Below are 20,734 nucleotides of genomic sequence, written 5' to 3' on the forward strand. Positions count from 1 at the left end.
CCTGAGAGGGCCTGACCTCGTTGCCTTGAACAGAAGGATGTCCAGGGGCCCTCAGTCAGGAGAGATGCAGACCCTCGTTATGCCCCATCCTTTGTCCTGTCCCCTGGGGCCCACAGCCACCCACATCTGGTTCCTGGTATAAAGTTAGCCAGGAAGGCCTCTCCAGGTGTCCCCCAGTGCCTCCCAGGCTAGGGAGCTGCTTGGGCAGTTCTAGCTCACAGAGGTAGGGGGCTGTGGGCCAGCTGACCCCACCTGTGGGTGCAAAATGACCTGTGGCAGAACCAGGACTGAGTGCCGAGGGGGAAGACGCAGACAGGGAAACAGAAGCCGTGCAAGGGCCTGGAACTCCCACCCCAGGGTCCCCAGTGCCTGGCGCCCCTGCCTGGAAGCTGGCTTTCCAGCGGAGCCCAGCCCGAGCTGGTTTGAGTCTGGAAGTCCCGGGCCCGGCCTGATGAGGTATAATGATTCACGTGGCAGCTGCCACTCAGCACATTCCTGCCGTAGCCCCCAGTGCCCAGCACGTGAGGTGGCTGGCCCCAAACCACCCCTCAGCGGCTGGGGCACGTTCCCGGGGCACTCTTTGGCTGCAGCCACCTATCCCGGCATCTTTCAGGCTCCTAGGGAGGGTATGGCACTTTCCATCGCCAGGCTAGAACGGGAGGCAGGGAGCTTGTTACTACCTGGCCTCCAGGTGGGAGAAGCAGACCCAGAGAGCAGAGCGGCCTGGCCAGGGCACGTAGCAAGACCGCGATGGACAGCATTTGTAGGACTCCCGCCCCTGGCTCTGGCAGGCTGGGAAGTGTTCCACTCCTGGGGTGTCCTTGGGCGTGTCGGCTGTCCCGTGGCCAGCCCCGGTGGGGAGCCAGATTTCAGCTCCGCAGCTTGGGATGGGGGTTGGGGGAGAGCTCCCTTGCTCTCTGCCAAGCTGCTGCCCTGACCCTCGACCTTGGAGTCCAGCCCTCCCCAGAGTCCATGTGCAGTGCCCTGCATCTTCCGCGTTTCCATCCTCACTGGCCAGGGCGCTGGGTCCTGTGAGACCTGAGCCGGACTCCTGTCACCATGGCTTCGGTTTCCTGCTCTGGGCAGTGTGAGGCTCAGAGGGGTCCCAGAAAGTGGGCGCAGGCAGCCCTACATGTCTGAGAACCCGAGGCCCTCTCTCCTCTCCAGCCTGGGGCCACCCGAGCATGGCCAGCCCTGTCCTTCCAGCCTGGGGGCCCCAGCCTGGGGCTCTGAGGGGGCGGGTCTGGCCCTCAGCTCCGGGGACAGGAAGTCGTATTTCGGCCCCGTGTCCCGGGGAAGGAGGCCTGGGGAGAAAGGGAGCTCAGACCCAGCCATGTTTACCCGAGCCCGGCCCCCTCCCGGCTCAACAGGCTCTCATTCATCGGGAGCCCCGTAAACCCTTCGGGGCTCCCTGAGGCTCGGAGCGCCCGGACGCCAAGCCTGGCTGCCACCCCCAGACTTGCTGGGGACAGGGGCAGCAGGTGGGGCACCAGTGAGGCAGGGCTGGGCAGGGCGGGTGGGAGGCCCAGATCTGTGCATTGGAGTCAGAGTCCTGCCCTGTGTGTGTTGCAGAGGCTGGGACGGTGCAGGGAGGCTGGGGAGGGAGCGACCCTTCTCTGGCCCCAGCCTTCATCACTGTTTTCCCTTAGGTCAGGCAAGCCGGGGCAAGGCTGTGCCCTCTTGCGCTAGGCTTGGGGTGGCAACACCTTCCAGTCTTGTGGCCTCCAACGCAAGCCTCAGGCTGCAGTGGCCCCAACCAGAGCTGACTTCCTTGTTAAGACCACACTTGTAGGGCTGGCTCTATGGTGTGAGTGGTTAAAGCCACTGCCTGTGATACCGGGATCCCGTATTAGGGGGTGGGAGGGAATCCTGGCTGTTCCACTTCCGATCCAGCTCCCTGCTAATGCGCCGGGATAGCATCAGAGGATGGCCTAAGTGCTTGGGCCCTTGCACCCACATAGGAGACCTGGAAAAAGCGCCAGCTTTTGACTTTGGTCTGGTACAACCCTGGTAGTTGCAGCCATTTGGAGGGTGAACCAGTGAATGGAAGATTTCTCTCTCTCTCTCTCTCTCTCTCTCTCTCTCTCTCTCTCTCTCCCATCCCCTTCCCCTCCCTCTGCCCTTCAACTAAATTTTAAAAATTCTTTAAAAAGAGGCCGGCACTGTGATGCAGTAGGTTAATCCTTTGCCTGTAGTGCTGGCATCCCATATGAGTGGCGGTTCATGTCCTGGCTGCTCCTCTTTCTCTCCAACTTTCTACTATGGCCTGGGAAAGCAGTGGAAGACGGCTCAAGTTCCTGGGCCCCTGCACCCATGTGGGAACCCAAAAGAAGCTCCCGGCTCCTGGCTTTGGATCAACCCAGCTCTGGCCACTACAGCCATTTGAGGAGTGAACCAGCAGATGGAAGATCTTTCTCTCTATCTCTTCCTCTCACAGTCTGTGACTCTACCTCTCAAATAAATAAATAAAATCTAAAAAAAATTCTTAAAAAGGGGAGGGGCTGTGGTATAGTGGGTTAAGCCACTGTCTCCGGTGTTGGCATCCCATATGGGCCCCAGTTTGATTCCTGGCTATTCCACTTCCGATCCAGCTCCCTGCTAATGCACCTGGGAAAGCAGTGGGAAATAGCCCAAGGCTGGACCCTTGCACCCATGTGAGAGACCCGAGAGAAGCTCCTGGCTTTGGATTGGCTCAGCTCTGGCCATTGTAGCCATTTGGGGAGTGAACCAGTGGATGGAAGACCTCTCTCTCTCTCTCTCTCTCTCTCTCTCTCTCTCCCCTCCCGCCCGCCCGCCCACCTGCCTTCCCTCCCTTCCCCTTTCTAACTCTGCTTTTCAAATAAAATAAATAAATCTTAAAAAGGGGGGGGAGGCTGGCGCCGTGGCTCACTTGGTTAGTCCTTCGCCTGTGGCACCGGCATCCCATATGAGCGCCAAGTTTTGGTGGTTGCTCCTCTTCCAGTCCAGCTCTCTGCTGTGGCCTGGGAGGGCAGTGGAGGATGGCCCAAGTGCTTGGGCCCCTGTACCCACATGGGAGACCAGAAGGAAGCCCCTGGCTCCTAGCTTTGGATCGGCACAGCGCAGGCCGTGGCAGCCATTTGGGGGGTGAACCAACAGAAGGAAGACCTTTCTCTCTGTCTCTCTCATTGACGTAGGAGCCCTTGTTGGCTCCAGCACTCTCGTCCTTGTCTGTTCAGAGGGAGATGTGTGTTGGAAGCAGAAAGAGCAGCAATGGACGGGCCGTCAAGGGATAAGGCCCGCGGGGACTGCTTGTGCCTGGTGCTCGGCCCTTCGTGCTCTCTGCCGTCCGCTGATGATGCTTTATCTATGTCCCCTCTGAATGGAAGGGAGGCAGCAGCAGCATTTGGTACCAAACCCTGACCACTTCTCCCATGACCTTGAAAGAGTCCCATCCGCACCCTGCTTCTCAGTTCCCTAGCTGAATGCGTTAAAAGTGGACACACCCAAAATCCTCCTCACCTGGCCCTGAGCTTCCCGTGCTGAGCTGCTCCGAGGGTAGTCTCCCCCCACCCCCATGGCAAGGCAGGGAGGGGGAGGGGAGGAGGACGCCCCACCACCCCGGCGCCCCCACATGTCCCTGGCAACCTGGCCAGCCGCTAGGGACGCTGGCAGAGGCCAGAAGGGGCTCTCATTTCCCAGCCGCCTTCCTGGTGGGGTGTGACTTCCCGCTGCAGTGGCTGTAAAATGCCCAGAAGCCTGGTGGGGGTCCCTAGCGAGATGGGGGGGGGTGGTCCACGCCTCGGAATCCCCTCCTCCCAGGCGTGTTTGACACGTGTTTCCGCCTCTCCAGGCACGGGCTCCCGCAGCTGCTATTTATAACCTTTAAGAGCTCCTGCCGACTGCAAAGTTTTCTTAAACTCAAAATATCACAGAGGTCCTGGGCACGCGTTCCAGAGGCCGACTGGGCCCTGCGGTTAGGAGGGAGGAGGGGCCAGGAAGGAGGGGGTTGTGGGGAGGGGGCTTGCTCAGTCACTGGGACTTGCTATGCAGACCCTGCGTGGGGAACCCCCAGCCTTGATACCCTGGCCCTGTTTGGCCAGGAGGGACACTCCGTGTGGGTGGTCCTTGGTTAGACCAGGCCATCTGAGGATGCCTGGGCCATGGCCCTGGGCCTCAGTTTCCCCCACAGTGCAGGGCTCAGGGAGCACGAGCTGGGGCGAGGCAATGAACTGGTGGACGCTGCGAATGTCTCTGGGGCTGGGGTCCAGCTCCCTGACACCCAGCACGGGGCGTTGACCCAGAGGCACCCAGGACATTGACTGAACTGGCGGGAAAGGGGACGCATTTTGGGGAAGTTTATAAAACTGTGTGTGGGAGAGAGGGCAATGGCCTGGCCAAGGTCCCCAGCCGGGCCTTCTGGGCTGCCCACCGGCGGTGGAGGAGGCTGAAGGACCTTCTCGGGGGGACACTGGGCCAAGGGGAGGTTGCGGGGCTACCAGGAGGGTAGCGATGCATAGCTCAGACACTTCCTCGATGCTGGAGGAGGAGGCACTGTGGCTGGCCAGGCTCAGCCAGAGCACGTGCCACCTAGAGTCACACACCCAGCTCCTGCTTGTCCAGGCCCCTGCTCCACCCCGGGGCCCCTCTGCCTCCTGGGACTGACTCAACAGTGCTGTTTCCTGTGCCCCAGCCCCCTCCCGGCCTCACTGCAGTTCTTTCCTTCCCTGTCTTTCTGTGCCGCGCTGGGGGCTGCCGTGCTGACCTCGGGCCATCGAGCACATCCTGTCCCCACGGGCATCGCCCTCTCCCCGCACAGCTGGCTCCCGGAAGCCATTCCTGGCCCAATGAGCAGAGCTGAGCCCAAGCTGGAACTTTGACTGCCCCTCCCACTCAGCGGCTCCGCACTCACCCTCCAGTAGGAGCTTAGCCACAGAGGCCTCCGTGTGGTCCCATGGTCCCCTGGGTTGGGCCACTCATTCCTCAGGCACCTGCACACCTCCTGTGTGCTGGGCTGGCCGCGTGGGAGCCAGATACTGCCCAGGCTTACCTGGAGCCAACTCCACACCTGGCCCAAGTGCTCTGCGTGGCCATGTCTTGGATACTCTGTGAGCTCTGGGCCTCTGTCCCATCTTTCTTCTCAACCTGGGGGCTCCTATATGCCCTCCGAAGCCTTCTGGCTGTGCCCCGCCCCGATCCCCAGTAGAGTGAGACCTCAGTGCTCCTGATTCCAGGATGCGGTGCTGATTCTGTCCTGGGAGACAGCCCTGGGCCACAGCTGGGTCACCTCTGTGGGCTCAGAGTCCACTTTCTCCCTGAGGCCACTGTTGCTGGCTGGGACTTTGAACCCCAAACACCCTGCCCACCTCACACCTTCATCTCTTGGTTGCCATGGAGAAGGCCTTCCCCTCTGCAGCCCCAGTTTCCTTGTGAAGAGAGAGTAAATCCCAGAGTCCCAGAAGGACTTTGCTCGGGCCTCTGGAAAAGTTCCCAACATCCACTGTCAGAAAGTTCTCTGCTCGACAGAATCCACCTGACGTGGGCGTTCAGAGGCCAGGGAGCAGCCCAAGGATCCAGTGAGGGGGACTGCAGCCCAGTGCTGAGATGGGAGCCTGGGGTTGATGGGGGGAGGACCCACCGGGGTCCCCTTGCCCAGCTGTCCCTGCAGCTGCTGCTCCCAGTCGGGCCACGCTGGGAGCCTGGAGGTCACAGTGGCTCTTGGTGGGCACGGTGCTGCTCCTTGCTTTCCTGAACCCCATCTACAGTGACTTCAGGTGGGTGGGGCCTGAGCATGCTGCTGGGGGTGGGCCCAGGGAGGGGTCTCCAGACCCTAGGACCCCCTGCTACCCACTCCACAGACGTTTATCTGTGAGATCAGAGCTCTTGAAGACAGGGCTCCCCTTCTTATGGGTGCGGCTCACCTGGGGGCAGGACTCCATGCGATGCGATGGGTGTAGGATCCCTCAGTCCTTCCTAGCTTATCAGGGGTAGCCTGGGACAAGCCCTGTGTTTATGCAGAATTCCAGCCAATTGTTCCCCTGTTGGTTCAGCTCTAATCTTCAGCCCTGTCCCTCACTGATACCTGGGCAGGGGGCAAAGGTTGAGGCTGTGTGGGAAGGGCTGGGCTCAGGACTAAGGATGCCTCAATTGTACACCTGCGAGCCAACACAAACCCTCGCCTCATTGCACAGGTGTCAGTCAATACTGAGGTCTCCTGGGGGGAAGGAGCCGCAGGAGACTGTGACAGGACCAGAATCGGGTCTCTTGTTCCCTGTCATTCCCAATCACAGGACCAGCACCCCAATCTGCTTTGCATGGGCCAGCAATGCGCCAGTGTCACCTAACATTCCTACCTGCCCACCCCACGCCATCCTACCCAACTCCAGGCCTGAGAGCTCTTGATTCCAGCCCTGGCTTCAGAAACTGTGAGGCTCCCTGGAGCAGAAGGTGTCAAGTCCAGATGCTGCATAGACCTGAGTGCTGCCTCACCCCTCCACTCAGCTCCAGGCCCAGCACTTGGGGGTCCTGGGGTTGGTTGGAGGGGTCACTCCCCATCCCCAGGCGCCTGTGAGTCTGAGTCTGCTATGGGCTCCATGCAGTCCTCAAGACCAGCCCAATGGGGGCCATCGCTGTGGTGTAGCGGGTAAAGCCACTGACTACAGTGCCGGCATCCCATATGGGCACTGGTTTGAATTCTGGCTGCTCCACTTCTGAGCCAGCTCTATGCTTTGGCCTGGGAAAGCAGTGGAAGATGGTCCAAGTCCTTGGACCCCTGCACCCACGTGGGAGACCTGGAAGAAGCTCCTGCCTCCTGATTTTGGATCGGACCAGCTCCTGCTGTTGCGGCCATCTGGGGAGTGAACCAGCAGATCAAAGACCTCCCTCTGCCTCTGCCTCTCTGTAACTCTGCCTTTCAGATAATTAAGAAAATCTTAGAAAAAAAAAAAAAAAAAAAAGACAGGGCCGGCGCCATGGCTCACTTGGTTAATCCTCCGCCTGTGGTGCCAGCATCCCCTATGGGCACTGGGTTCTAGTCCCAGTTGCTCCTCTTCCAGTCCAGATCTCTGCTGTGGCCCGGGAAGGCAGTGGAGGATGGCACAAGTGCTTGGGTGCCTGCAGCCGCGTGGGAGACCAAGAGGAAGTACCTGTCTCCTGGCTTCAAATCGGTGTAGCTCCTGCTATAGCGGCCATTTGGGGAGTGAACCAATGGAAGGAAGACCTTTCTCTCCGTCTCTCTCCCTCACTGTCTAACTCTATCTGTCTAATAATAATAATAATAATAATAATAAAGACAAACTCAATAAGAACTTGCCTGTCCCCCTTCTATGCTACTTCCCCCTTTGCCTTCCCTCTGCTGGTCCAGGGCCCCAGGATCTGGGAAAGGAATGGTTCGGGAACCTTCCAGAGAGTCCTTTCCCACGAGAGCTCAGCTCTGACCCCATCCTTATCTGGCCTGGATGTGCCAAGAACAACACAGATGCTGAGCTTGTAAGCCCCAAACCCAAGGGTGCTGACCTTCCCCCAGACCAGCTGCTCCACTCTGGCCTCGGTTTCCCCTTCTGTGAACAGGGTGGGGGCAGGGTGGCCTTCCAGAGGCATGGGGCAGGGGCAGGGGCAGTGAGAAGGGCCCAACACCTGGACCCACATGTGCAGGGTTCCCTGACCCCTCTTGCCTTCAGCCTTATTCCTTTTTGAGGCTCCTGATTTCCAGCCAGAGTTCTTCCCTCCTGTGTGAGCTCCAAGGGGTGGTGCGTTAGGGTGTGTGTGTGTGTGTGTGTGTGTGTGCAGAGGCGTGTGGACCAGCATGCAAAGGCATCCGTGCAGTGTGAGCGCGTGTGTGTGAACCATGTAGGATGGAGTGTGCCCGGGTGTGCGTGCGTGCATGCGTGCACGTGTGTACACACACACATTAGTCTGATTCCTATTGGCTCCAGTACTGGCCAAAAAGAACCAGGAGGGATGGGCATAGATAGAGGGAGCAGCATCTAGGAGCCAACGAGTGAGACGCACACAGCAGGGGCGGCTTAGCCTGCTGGGGACTGTGTGTGTGTGTGTGAGAGAGAGAGAGAGTGAGAGAGTCACTGGGACTGGGTGGGCAGATAGATATATAAATACTCACACAGCCAGGTACCGGAATTGACCCTTACTATTCCTGGCTGGGGGCTCTGCCATTTTTAATGCAGGATCCACACCCTGGGCCACACGGGGCTTTTGTGTGGCCGCAGGAGGCAAGGCCACAGCTGCCGCTGGGTGGGACAGAGTGGGGAGGACAGTGCTGAGTCTGGTGGGGCCCCCACAGCTAGGTGGGGCCTGTGCAGGGACAAGGAGGCCTGTACTGCCTCGTCTGCTGTCAGCAGCGCTCTCACCGCGTGTCCCTCCCGCCTTCGCCTCTGCCACCGTCACCCTGTGCCCCATGCTGCCTTCTTTCTCGACACTGTGCTCTCTCCCTACGTGCTGATCCGCCTCCCACTCCTTGTCCATTTGGGGCTGCTCAAGGGTGAGCGAGAGATGGAAATGACCTGGCCTCATTCCCGCTCGGCGCTGTGCTTAGGGGTGAGGGGCCGGCGGGCATGCATATGTCTCTAGGTACTGGGGAGTGACGTCACTCTGGGGTAACCGTGGTCTCTGACCCAAGCCAACTGCCCTCTCTTCCCCTCTGTTTCTGAATCCTTCCCCATCTCTCTCCAGCTCTGTCTCTCTTGGTCCTCCTGTGCCTGCGTTGGTCTCTGTGTCTCGCCTGTGCCGTGGTCAAGGGTCCCGGTCTCCGGTTTCTCTCTGCCGGCCCCGGGGAGCCGGTTCCTCCTCCCAGCCAGCGTGAACTGTTGCCGGAGACAGTCGGTCCATCCACTCAAACAACCACTCAATTCAGACTCCTCGTCTGACTGACGGGTTTTTTTTTCCCCCCTGCTAAATTTACTTGCATTTTTGGCTGAATTGGCCATTCAACAGAGGTTGTGTCCACATGCCCCCGCCCCGCCCATGCCAGCAGATGAACAGGCTCCCAGACAGACACCCAGGCGCGCTCAGAGCCACGCGCAGCCGCGGCCCCGTGCCCATGGGGACGCGTGGAAGTACACAAGACTCCACACCCCCACCCAGTCCCACACACGGCCCCACGGCACCCATAGTCTCACACACACAGACTGCACCCCCTTGCCCAGTCACACACACATTCCCTGGCAGTTGTCTGAGCACCCTCCTCGATTCAGGGGCTCTTCGGAGAAGCAGAGGCAAGGAGAGGGAGGCGTGGGGCCTAGGGCCCGGGGTCCAGCAGAGCCCCCGCCGGCAGCCTGGGCAGCCATGGCCCTCTCTTCCAAGGCCAGCTCGAGTCGGTGCACCCTCCTTCCCCTCCCTCAGCGTGTCCAGGTGGGGTTTCTGGTCATCTCAGGCCACTGCTGAGTCCCTGCAAACCTCAGTAGCAGCTCCCAGACCCCGATCCTAAAAGGGGACTCTTTTTTTTTCTTCCAAGGACAATAAATATTTGCTCTTTGGGAGACTGCTGGTGGGAGAGTACAGGGTTTGGCCCAGTGGCAGGGAATGTCCAGGGCAGTTCAGGGAGGCCACAGGCCATGCGGCATGGGGGAGGGGCCGGGCTCCCGTCCGGAAGCTGGCGCAGCAGGCAGAGCTGGGGAGCTGGGGCTCAGGGCTCGCTCACCTCCCTTCCCTCTGACCCCAGCTCCAGACCTTCGATCTCTTGGCTTCCATTTTGGATCCGTCTACCCCCTACCTGACCCTTTTTCGGCTCCCACCCACCCCTGACAGCCCCGTGTGCTTCTGTGTTGAGAGCACGCGGCCCAGCCTGTCATCTCACTCGCTAGGCCAGAGAAGTTCAGGGTCCCGGACATGCTCTCGCTGGGCCGCCGAGCCCAGGGCTCCTACCCTAGATCTAGGCCTGGCCCCTGACAACAGACCACATACGCTGGAGACCAGGGCTAGGCCCTCTTTCTGTCATGGACCGAGCCTGGCCCACGCTGTCCCCATACCGTCCCCCACCAGGCCCTGGAGGCTCCTGCCTGCCACCCCTCCCTCACGCTGAACCGGGCTCCCAAATATAGCGGCCGTGGCCACAGCCGGCCAGGACACCACAGCCCCAAGCGTCAGTCCTGGGCCAGGATCAGAGGGGCAGGAGCTGATTATAGGTCCCTGGGCCAAACCCGGGACTTGCCTGCCAGCCCGCTGGGCCCTGCCACCCCCACCCCTGGAACCACAAGGTTGGAGCATCTGGTCCCCGTCAGCACAGTGGGCAGAGGGAGGGGCCTGTGAGCTGCGCTTGGCCTGCCGAGGACAGAGTTGTCTGTGTGCAGCGAGGGGGCAGTGAGGATGGGCCTCGGGGGAAAGAGAATGTCCTTTGAGCCTGGGACCGCCAGGCCCCTCCTGTGGCCATTGTACAGATGGGGAGACTGAGGCCAAGAGAAGCAGGGACCAGCCTGGGTCCCAAGGATGCAGGAAGTCTCCTGCCTTTCCTTTGAGCGCGCGTTCCCATCTTTCAAGGCCTGGGGCTGTGCCTCCGGGAAGCAGGCCACATCCTGTTGGTGGCAGAGCAGCTTTGCTGGGAAGTCCTCCTTGGAGTCAGACTTTCACCCTAGCTTCCAGGGCCATGAGACGGTGCAGAAATCCATCTTCTCCTGGTCCTCGTGGCTGCCTCGTGACACCTCCAGACAGAGCTGCCGGGCAGCCCTTGTCCCCCCTGGACCATGGGCCTCCGCATCTGTGTGGCAGAGCCGGGCCCTGGGAGCCCCACGTGGGGTCAGAGTTCACAGCGTCCCACGTATGTGGCGGTGGACTCACACCTACGTGGACGTACACGTGGGCCCTGGTGGGTGAGCTGCAGCCCACGAGGCTGCCCAAGCCAGGGCAGGGTCTCTGGGACCTGCTGCAAAGCAACATTTGACCTACTTCTAAGGCTCTGGGTCTGGCCCAGGCCGCGTTCTTGACTCCTCCGGGAAGTGTGGGCCTGCGTCCCAGCCCAGAGGCTGTGGGCCAGGAGGGGCGGGCCGGGGCGGGCCGGGGCTGCCTGTGGAGCCTGCGGCCTGGGGGACAAGGGCACGTGGGGAGCCCGGCCCCACTCCCCTGCCTTTAAGACCCAAGGGACAGCCAGGCCTCACCCCTGCCTCCTCCACGAGGCCGCCATACTCAGGGTGAGGGGTATTCCTTGGGAGGTCTGCCAGGCACCCACCCGGCTGTTCACCAAGAGCTTAACTCAGCCCGGCCTTGTCTGCACAGGAGAGCAGGCAGGGCCGATCTGGAAATTCATTGGTCCTGATCCAGGGTCCAGGGTCCTGGGGGCTGGCTTTGATTTACAGCCCTAGATCTGGGGATTACAGTCCTGGATACTGGGTCTGGGGTCTGTACTTCAGGTTAAGGGCTTGGCCTCCTGGGTTGTGGAGTTTGGGCGACAGGACCCAAGTCTGGATGGAGTCTAGTCCTGGATTTGGGGTTATGGGTTCTGAGTTTGGGTTCAGATTGTGAGACCTGAGTCTGGGGTCCGAGTTTGGGGTTCCATGTTCCAGGTCTGGGGTCTTGGTTGGGATCCTTGGTTCTGCAATTCGAGTTCGTTCTCATCCCTTCTGCGCCCCCTACTGGCTGATCGTGGAGGTCACCCTTACCTCTTCAGCTCTAACAGGATCCAGTCAAGGGCTGGGGGGAGTGGCTGGTGGAGAGCCCTGAGCTGCATTCCTGTCCTGGGGTGCCCTCTGCGGTCCCCAGAGCACCTGTCAGTCAGCCGGCAAATTCCCCGCTCCAGGGATGGGGATTGGCAGGGGAGTGCTATCCCCCTGGGAAAGGTGGGGAAGTGGAGCTATTTGGGACATTTGTCTGCTCAACATCTATGGAGTGCCAACCGTGTACCACCAGTCCTGGGGATAGAACAGAACTCCCTCCTGGGACTGCTGACCCTAAGGCAGGGAGGACACAGGGAGAGAAGATGTGCACGGGCAGAAGTTGGAGAGAGACAGATGGGGCAGGGGGAGAGGGCCCAGTGTCATCTGAGGTGACCTCTTAGATGTCCAAGATGGTGACAACTCACTGAGACGAAGCAGAGACAGGGAGCAAGGGTTTTAGGGGGAACAACACAGCCTGGGGGCATTGGTGGGGGGACTAGGGCAGCAAGACCCTGGAAGGAGGCCAGCATGTAGGTGGCCAGGGCTCCCCTGCCTCAATCCACAGGCCCGTTGGAGGTTGGGGCCCACTATTTCTCTTGGCGGGGGGGCACGGAAGGTAAGGTGGCTGCCCCCAGAGAAGGCTCTGGAACGGACTTAGATGTCAGAGCTGGCGGAAGCAGAGGGGACAGGGTTCGGATCCCTGCCCTCTGCTCACAGTGCCCCCAGGCCCAGGGTCTTGGTCTTGTCTGTTAAGCTGTTCTTTCTGGAGAGTGTGAGGCTCAGGCTGCGACCTGTCCTTGCTGCCCACCAATACCCACCTCGCCCTCCCTCCACCCTGCTTCCCTGGCCACCTGTCTTGCTCCTGGACTGCGACAGCCAATCTGCAGGCAGTAAAGGGGACAGGCCCCCAGCAGGGCGTGGGGACAGGGGAGCGGGGCAGGCTCCTGCAGAGTCCCTGCTGGGGCTAGGCAGTTGTGAGAGCTTCGGGGTGGTCCTGCAGGTGAGCTTGAGGGCAGCGGTGGGAGTGTTCCGAGCCAGCACTCTGCCCGCCAGTGGCCCAGCTGCAGCCTCCATCGGAGCCCTGGAGAGGGAGCGAGGTAGCTGCATGCGGCCTGTCCACACTGCGGGGCCGCACCCGCCCTGTGTGTGAGGGAAGGGGACCGAGACACCCCTTACCCCTGCCACCAACAGCCACCTACGGGCAGAGGAAGGTGGTACTGCATGAGCCTGCCCACCGCAATCACAGACCTGGAAACCGGGCTTAGCTGGGTGGTTCCAAGGGGCAACTCCGAGTGATCCTGTGGGTGTCCTCTGTCCTGGGCCTCGGTTTCCCCCTTGATGGATGGAAAGGGATTGGGTAGTATCTCGTTGGCTAGGTCTGTGGGTGGCTGGGACCCCCAGGGGACGTCCAGAGTCAGTGGTCCTGAGGATGGGCGGGTCTGGGCAGTGTGGCAGCCCGAGACCTCTCCTTGTGTGTCCCCCTCTTGGTATTTCTGGCCGTCTTTGCAGACCCTCCCCCCTTCTCTTTCTTTCTCAATACTCTTGCCAAACATCTGGAAGAAAAGTGAAAAACTTGCCCCCTCCAGCCCCGGATGTTGTCAGATTTCCAGATGTGGGGTGTTCTGCCCTCCAGATGATGGGAGGAGTGTGCCAGGCGGGGCGGGGGGCAACCCTGGACCGATGCCCCCTCACTGTAGGGCTGAGTAACCGGACGAGAGGGACCCAGAGGGCCAGCAGAAAGAGCATGGGGGTGCCCCAGGGGGAGGCCCTAGCGAAGAGCGGGCTCGCCGCACCCCTCTCCCCACCCGGGACATCCCTCGGGGCCAAGTGGGGGAGTGCCGCCTCTGAAGTCTCTATCAAAGGCTCCAGGCCTTAAAAATAACCAGCAACACCTCCTTCCCACCCCCGTCACAGGCGCGGGGCAGGGAGCAGAGCCCAATGTGTCTGCAAGATGTCCCCCAGCCCCAGCTTGTGCTGAAGAGCTTCCCCCACTCCCCAAAGTGTGGCCTGGCCAGCTCGTGCCATCTCTGCTGCCTGCCCAGGGCTGGGCACCAAGGGATGGGGCCAGGAGGTTGGCACTTCAGGGTGAGTACAAGGGGCAGGAATAGGGCTGAGCATCCTGGACTGGACCTCGGGGTTCCTCGGAGCTGCAGCGCCCCCCTCCCAGGACCCCGCCAGAAGTGTCTGCAGAGAAGCGTGGCGCCACGAGAACAGCAGCTGAGAGAGCTGCCTGCAAGAGGGGGAGGTGGGGGGGGCAGGCTTTGATTGCATCAAACGGAGAAGGGGCAAGGTGTGGGAGTGGTGGGGTGGGGGTGCGGTGCTGTGACTCCAAAGCTCTGGTGGGAGCTGGGCCCGGGGGTGCGCAAGGGACTATGGAGAGGGGCAGCGGGAAGCCAGGGCAGGAAGTCTGAGAGACCAGCCTCAGGGCCAGGTCTGGACGGCTGCCCTCACCACAGCAGCACCCCTTCTACAGGGGTGCCCCCAGAGACCCTGGGGCCCATAGCGAGGCCTCAGCTGCCTGCCATGACCAGACACTCACACAGGCATGAAGAGACACCCAGACATAAACACAGAGCAGCCACACTCACAGGCACGCAGACACGTGCACCATGTCAACGGCAGCTACAGACCCTCAGCCCCCCCCGCCCCCCAACTCACAGAAAGGCCCCCAGACTCAGCACCGCCTCTCCCCATGGGCTCAGACACAGACGCCGGGAATCCCACACGCAGATGGGAAGTGTATGCAACGCCAGGATGCCCTTAGGTAGTCCCAGTCCTTCCAGCCCCACAACAACCTTCCGCACCTGCTGGGTTTATTGGCCCATGGAGGGCGGCAAGGCTGTGCGAGGGCTGTGCCTGGAGCGTGTGTGTGCCGTGTTCAGCACTGGCCTCCGTCCAGCCTGCGCCTCCCCAACAGGTGACTGGGAGGAATGAAGGGCCCTCCCCCCTCTCCGACCCATTCCTGGGCCTGAACAATGCCCTCTCCAGGCCCCAAAATAGCCCCTGAGCTTAGCCAATGTCCTTTTATGGCCCTGTCCCTATTGTGCCCTGTGGGGTGGGGCTGGGGTCATGGGCACGCAGGCAGGATAAAGGGCCAGGCACGGTAGGCTCACCTACCCTGATCCACCTCCTTCCCTCTGCGTCCCTCTGTGCTTGTGGCCCCCATGGCCCCCAAAAAGCCTGATCCCAAGAAGGACGAGGCCAAGGCCGCTCCCAAAGCGGCGGCTCCAGCACCCGCGCCTGCGCCTGCTCCTGCTCCCGAACCTGAGCGCCCCAAGGAGGCAGAGTTCGACGCCTCCAAGATCAAGGTGGGTGTGGGAGCTGGCCTGGGGCAGGAGCGGCAGGGCAGCAAAGTGGATCCCAGGGTGGCCCAGGTCGGGCTCCAGAAGCGAGCACTGAGCTGAAACTAGAAGCTTCTGTGCAGAGGTCAGAGGAGCCCTGGCTGCAGCAGGAGAGGCGGGGGCTGTCGGGACTCCTCTAGTCCTGCTGAGTGCCCAGTGCACTCGAGGGGTGAAGTCCAGCCTGGGCTTTGAAAGGATGGCTTTCTGGCAGCTTTGGAAATGGAATCTCCCTTGCCTCTCTGAGCTTCCCTTGCTCGGGGAGTCCTAAAGCCAGCTGTCCTCCCCAAACCCCAGCAGCCAGATGCAGAGGGTCCTTGTCCAGCTGGGGGCCCCAAGCCCATGCGAAGCCCCCCAGGGTTCAAGGAGTGGGGAGGAAGAGGAGGCAGAGCCCCTGCCCCCGGCTGGGTCCCACTCACCCCTGCCAAGGTCACTGCCCAGGGCTGGTGGAGCCCAGCTTTTAGGTGGGGAAATCGAGGCAGAGGCTGGGAGGCAACATCCTGAAAGCCGTGCAGAGAGCAGGCTGTGGAGCTTGTGACAGTGGCCCCAGGAGCCCTGCCTGGCTGGGGAGTCCCCCCAGAGTCTAAACTTGGAGCCCAAGCCACGAATGCCACCTGTGGCATCCGCATAGCGGCACGCACCCCTCGTCCCGTCTGCTCCCTGTTCTCAGCTGGCCACCAGCCACTGCCGCCTTGGCTGCCTCCTAAAGGGCCCTGTGGAGCCCGCCCTGCCCCCACAGGCCCAGCCAGGCTTGCACGCAGCTGCACTGATCCACCCCTGTTCACCAGCCGTGTCCCTCGGGATGAGAGTTCAAATCCCAACTTGGCGCCAGCACCATTGCCAGGCTCCCGCACTACTCAGGGCTTGGTTTTCTCAGCCGTGCGAGGGGGCGATCAGCACCCCCTGTGCAGGGCTGCCAGAAAGCGTTCTGAGCAGATGCACCTCGGGTGCTCCAGGCTGTGTCCTCTGGGCTGTCTGGTGAGGCCACGACCACCGAGGGATCCACGGAGGCATCACGCGGGGTCCCTGTGTCTGCGGCTGGCACCGACTCTGCTCTGTGGGACAGAGAAAACGACAGCCTCCCTGCGCTCCCTCTGCCCCCGACCAGGCTGGCAGGTGAAGGGCAGGCAGGCTTTGCAGGGAGCCCAGGGAACCCCATCACAGCAGGTTTCCTGGAGAGAACACTCAGCCAGGAATGAACTTGTTTTCCCTCTCACTGGGTTGAGCCAGAAGCCAGAAGGGAAAACCGTGGCTGGGCAGCAGGGACAGGTGTCCCCCTGCACTATGCCCAGTGGCACTTGGTGGGGCTCCGAGGGCGCAGTGGCGGGAGAGGTGCCAGCCATGACCCCTCCCCCACGCTTTTTCCTTGTGCGACGTTGACCTTGGGGCAAGTGACTACAGAGATAAAAATAGACCTGGTATCGGGTGAGGAGGGGGACACTGGGTCCCAGGAGGCCTACTGACCGCCAGGTGGACTCAGTAAACACTGGGCTGTGCTGCCCTGGCCCTGTGCTGCCCTGGGCATGGTAGGGCTGTGGGGAGACACCACCCTAGGGACCACAAAGTGTGAGACACAGGTAAAGGCAGCGATGTGAGTGACAGCTCAGCTTCAGGGGGTCCAGGGGGCTCTGTGAGGGTCAACGTGTGTACATACACACACCTGCATACATGCTGCCGTGTGGACAGAGCCCTCTGCTTACCCCTGCCATGCTGAGAATCCTGTTTTACTCGTGTCAACAGTTCTGCCCACTTCGTCCCAGGCCCTGGGCAAGCCAGAGATGTCTACAACTAGAGGCGTCGGTGAGGCCTACCTGGGCGGGGGTCTTGGGGTGCTGGGACTCCCTCCTCAGTGCCACTCCAGCCATGGCCCCCAGACAACAGGGTCTGTAGACACAAAGTCTCCAGGGTAGGGGTAGGTGGGGAGGGCTGGGGAGGCAGGAAGGTATGAAGGTACAAGACAGGCGGTCCCAGGCAGTGCAGGCAGGGATGCTGGAATGGGGGCGGGGCTGCAGCCAGCTCTGGCCACACAGTGACCAAGAGGAGGCCCCGCCCCACCCTTTGAGCCAGGTACCAAGACTTTGGGCTCTCTTTGCAGATCGAGTTCACGCCAGAGCAGATTGAAGGTGAGCAGGGGTTGTGGGGTTGGGCCCAGGGTTCTGGCGGTGGTGGTGGGAGGATGGGTGGGGGCACAGGCTGGGCGCCATCTGGGAGTGACCCCACCTCACTGCCCTCTCCTGGCAGAGTTCAAGGAAGCCTTCATGCTGTTTGACCGCACACCCAAGGGTGAGATGAAGATCACATATGGACAGTGCGGAGACGTCCTGCGGGCACTGGGCCAGAACCCCACGCAGGCCGAAGTGCTCCGGGTCCTGGGGAAGCCGAAGCAGGAAGGTAGTGCACCTGCCCCGCACCTGCCCCCAGAGCCCCCACGAAAGCCCCTCCCTGGGGAGACGGTCAGGCCCTCCCAGGCATGGATATCCCCCCGCTGTCCAGAGGAGGGCACTGAAGCCAGTTGCAGGGTCATGCTCACAAGGTGACGAGAGGTGATGGTGTGGCTAGACCCCCTGGCCCCATGCTGACTCCCCTGGCCACAGGGGACAACACCAGGGCCAGCCAGCTTCAGTGGCCAGACTCAGGGCAGGGCAGGGTCGCAGGCGCTCCGTGCCCCTCCGGGCATCCCCTGTGTTTCTCTCTGCCTCAGCTCCACCGTGGCCGTGGGCTCCAAGTCCCAGGGAAGCCTCCGATGGGCCCTGAGCCACCACAGGGGACGGGGAGGGTGAGGTCTATTGGAAAATGGCGTGAGGGGCAGAGCCCTTCCTGAAAGGAGCCAAGGACTCCTGCACAGAGCCCCCTGGCGAAGGGCTGTTAACAGTGCACTTCCGGGTGGTGGGAGAAGTGGCGCGCTGTGTGCTTTGGGGCGGAGTCTTCCGGACTGTGCGCCTCACCCACTGGGGCTCGGACCGTCTCTCTGCAGACCTCAACACTAAGTTGATGGACTTTGACACGTTCCTGCCCATGCTGCAGCACATCGCCAAGAACAAGGACACGGGCACCTACGAGGACTTCGTGGAGGGGCTGCGGGTCTTCGACAAGGAGGGGAATGGCACGGTCATGGGCGCGGAGCTCCGCCATGTGCTGGCCACTCTGGGTGAGGGCGGCCTCTGTCCCACCCCACCCCTTCTTCCAGGGCACGCCGCCGGGCCTGGGCCCGTGTCTCAAGTGTGAAGTGAGGCGACGCAGTCACGGTGTCCCCCTGCTCCGCCTCGCAGCATGTCATGTAGGGGGGTGATAAAGAAAGTGTGTTGGTGCAGCTCACAGACCCAGAAGGCAAGGGGACGGCTGGGGAGGCAGGGCAGGGCAGGACCAAGTCAGCCCTGGTGTCCTCGCTCCTAGGTCAGATTCCATGGCCACAGCCATGGAAGGGAGGGGGCGTCCTGACGTCGGTAGGGCCCTGGGCACGCCCCGCCTACTGTGTGCTGACCGTGTTCAGCCCTGTGCTGCTCTCTGGGGTTGAAGGTGGGTGGGTGGGGGGGAGGCTGGGGGAGGCGTGGGGAAGGGGAGCTTGAAGATGGTGCTCTGAGCCAGGGACCAGCACAGGAAAGGGCCCGACTTGTCTGGGAGCTGAGGGTGGTCTTAGTCCCCTCCACAATCATTCCCCACGATCTCCAGCACCCACCCCTGGGCCCTTCCTCTAGCCTCATGGCGCTGCTTCCTGCTGACAGAGGGAGTCCCTGGCAGCATGGTGGGGACAGGGGATTCATACCCTGGTCGTCTGTACAGTGAGATGCTCAGGCTCACAGGAGGCAGGGGTCTGTGCCTGGGGGCCATGGGTTCTGCTGGTCTCAGCACCGGGGGTGAGGGCCAAGGCCTTGGGAGCAAAGCTGGCCGTGTGGGTGCACCTGCAAACGGTGCTGACTCAGCCTCCCACCCCCACAGGCGAGAGGCTGACAGAAGACGAGGTGGAGAAACTGATGGCGGGTCAGGAGGACTCCAACGGCTGCATCAACTACGAAGGTGGGCTTGGCGCCGGCGGGGGGCCTCTGGGGAGGGGGGTGAGGGACCCAGGCCCGCGCCCGTGGCTGCTCGGTGCTGCCCGGTGCTGAAGCCCTGCCCCTTTCTTCCCAGCATTCGTGAAGCACATCATGGCCAGCTGAGCCTCTCACCCCAGGTGAGAACCCTACTCCCCTCCAGCCCTGCCGCGCCGCCACCTCCGGCTCTGTGGCCTTGATCGGCCCCTGTAACCCGCGGCTGCCTTTGCCCGCAGGGAGGCCAGGGAGGCCATGCAGGGGACAGCTCGCCTTCTGTGCACGGTGCCGACACCAGAGGCCTGGAGTTGGGGGAAGGAGGCGAGAGCATCCGGACTCCTGCGCCAGCCTTCAGGCCCCCCGCATGGCGGTCGTCTCTGGCCCTGTGGGGCTGGGCTTACCCGGTACTGCATCCCTGTCCCCTTCATGAGCCTCATGAATAAACGGCTGCCTTCTTTTCTTCCTGGCTGTCTTCCTTCTTCCTCTTTTCTTCTTTCCCTCTTCCCTTCATCCCTCCATTCCTTCCTTCCCTTGCTCTCTGGCTCTTTCTTTTTAAAAAGATTTAGGTATTTATTTGAAAGCCAGAGAGACAGAGGGATCTTCCATCCATTGGTTCACTCCCCTAATGTCCACAACAGACAGGGCTGCACTAGGCTGAAGCCAGGGGCTGGAAGCCCATCTGGCTCTCTCATGTGGGTGGCAGGAGTTCAAGCTCTTGGGCCATCTGCTGTTGCCCTCCCAGGCACATTAGCAGGGAGCTGGATTGGAAGTGGCGCTGTGGGATGCCAGTGTGGCAGGCGGTGGGTTAGCCCACTGTGCCATCACACCAGCCCCCTCTTCCTTCCTCCCGTCCTTCTTTCCTCTCCACGTCCCTTTGGTTAACTCTGCAAGTTCTCTGGGCCATTCTATTAGTCAACTTTTTTTTTTTTTAACCATAACAAAGTACTTGAGACAGACTACGTATGAAGAAAATAGTTTATTTCACTCACGGTTTTGTAGGCTGAAAGTCCAAAGAGCATGGTGCAGGCTCTGGCGAGGGCCCCACACAGGCAGTGGAGCATGTGGGGCAGTGATCAGGTCTTGAACCGGGAAGCAGAGGGAGAGGTGGGGTGGGGCCAGGCTTCCTCTGGAGAGAAACTTAACCCATCTGAGGCCCCCAGTGACACAAGGCCCCACCTCTTAAAGGTTCCATCACCTCCCTGGGCCACCAGCCTCCCAAGGGACCATGCCTCCAGCACATGGACTCTTGGGGACACCAAAAATGTCCAAGCCACTGTGGCGTTGCCATTGGGGTGGGAGTGGGGTTGCCCTGGGGGACGTCTCGGTTCCCTTCCTGCCTTTTGGAGATGGAAGCCAGCCGTGCCCCCTAATCCAGGGATGGCAGCACTCTCTGAGCTGCCGTGTCACTACACGGCACCACAGGGCATTGGCCCAGAGCCACCCATGTCACAGGTGCGGAAGCTGAGCCCAGCACAAGGAGTACTTTGCGAGTGGGTGGCAGGGCAGAGGCCATGTCTGTCTGTAGGTGGCAGGGCCAGAGGGGCCTCAGCCCTGCCCTGACTCAGGTGGGGACAGTGAGGGACCCTGCTTGCAGCGTCCTGCAGGCTGTAAAGGAGTCCGCCAGTGGTCCCTCAGTGGAAGACAGTGTGCACCCCCTGCCCCAGCCCCACACCCTGCTCCGGGGCATTGAGGCCAGCGGGGAGAGTGAGGGAAGGCTTCCTGGAGGAGGGGCTCCACACAGGTTTGATGGGGACAAAGAGCAGTCCCCTACAGAGAAGCAGGGATAGGGTACCCAGGGATAGGGAGGGTGGGG

At 61.4% G+C, this 20,734-nt stretch overlaps 1 protein-coding gene across 1 annotated transcript; it reads left to right on the forward strand.

The window, feature by feature from the left end:
- Positions 1-14,673: 14,673 nt before the first annotated feature.
- Positions 14,674-19,381, forward strand: MYL3 (myosin light chain 3). Its single transcript, XM_002713321.5, has 7 exons — positions 14,674-14,866; positions 16,992-17,019; positions 17,138-17,287; positions 17,871-18,044; positions 18,833-18,910; positions 19,022-19,064; positions 19,161-19,381. The coding sequence occupies exons 1-6, from the start codon at positions 14,723-14,725 to the stop codon at positions 19,048-19,050; spliced, it is 603 nt and encodes a 200-aa protein (XP_002713367.1). The 5' UTR covers positions 14,674-14,722; the 3' UTR covers positions 19,051-19,064; positions 19,161-19,381.
- The last annotated feature ends 1,353 nt before the right edge of the window (positions 19,382-20,734 follow it).

This window comes from Oryctolagus cuniculus, chromosome 10 (genome assembly GCF_051225735.1).
Source record: "Oryctolagus cuniculus isolate XC-2025 breed Fujian yellow rabbit chromosome 10, ASM5122573v1, whole genome shotgun sequence".
Classification (NCBI taxonomy): Eukaryota; Metazoa; Chordata; class Mammalia; order Lagomorpha; family Leporidae; genus Oryctolagus; species Oryctolagus cuniculus.

Coding starts and splice junctions, on each gene's coding strand:
- MYL3 (XM_002713321.5), top strand. CDS start 14,723: ATGGCCCCCAAAAAGCCTGATCCCAAGAAGGACGAGGCCAAGGCCGCT. Junction 18,045..18,832: donor CCATGTGCTGGCCACTCTGG/GTGAGGGCGGCC, acceptor CCACCCCCACAG/GCGAGAGGCTGACAGAAGAC. Junction 18,911..19,021: donor CGGCTGCATCAACTACGAAG/GTGGGCTTGGCG, acceptor CTTTCTTCCCAG/CATTCGTGAAGCACATCATG.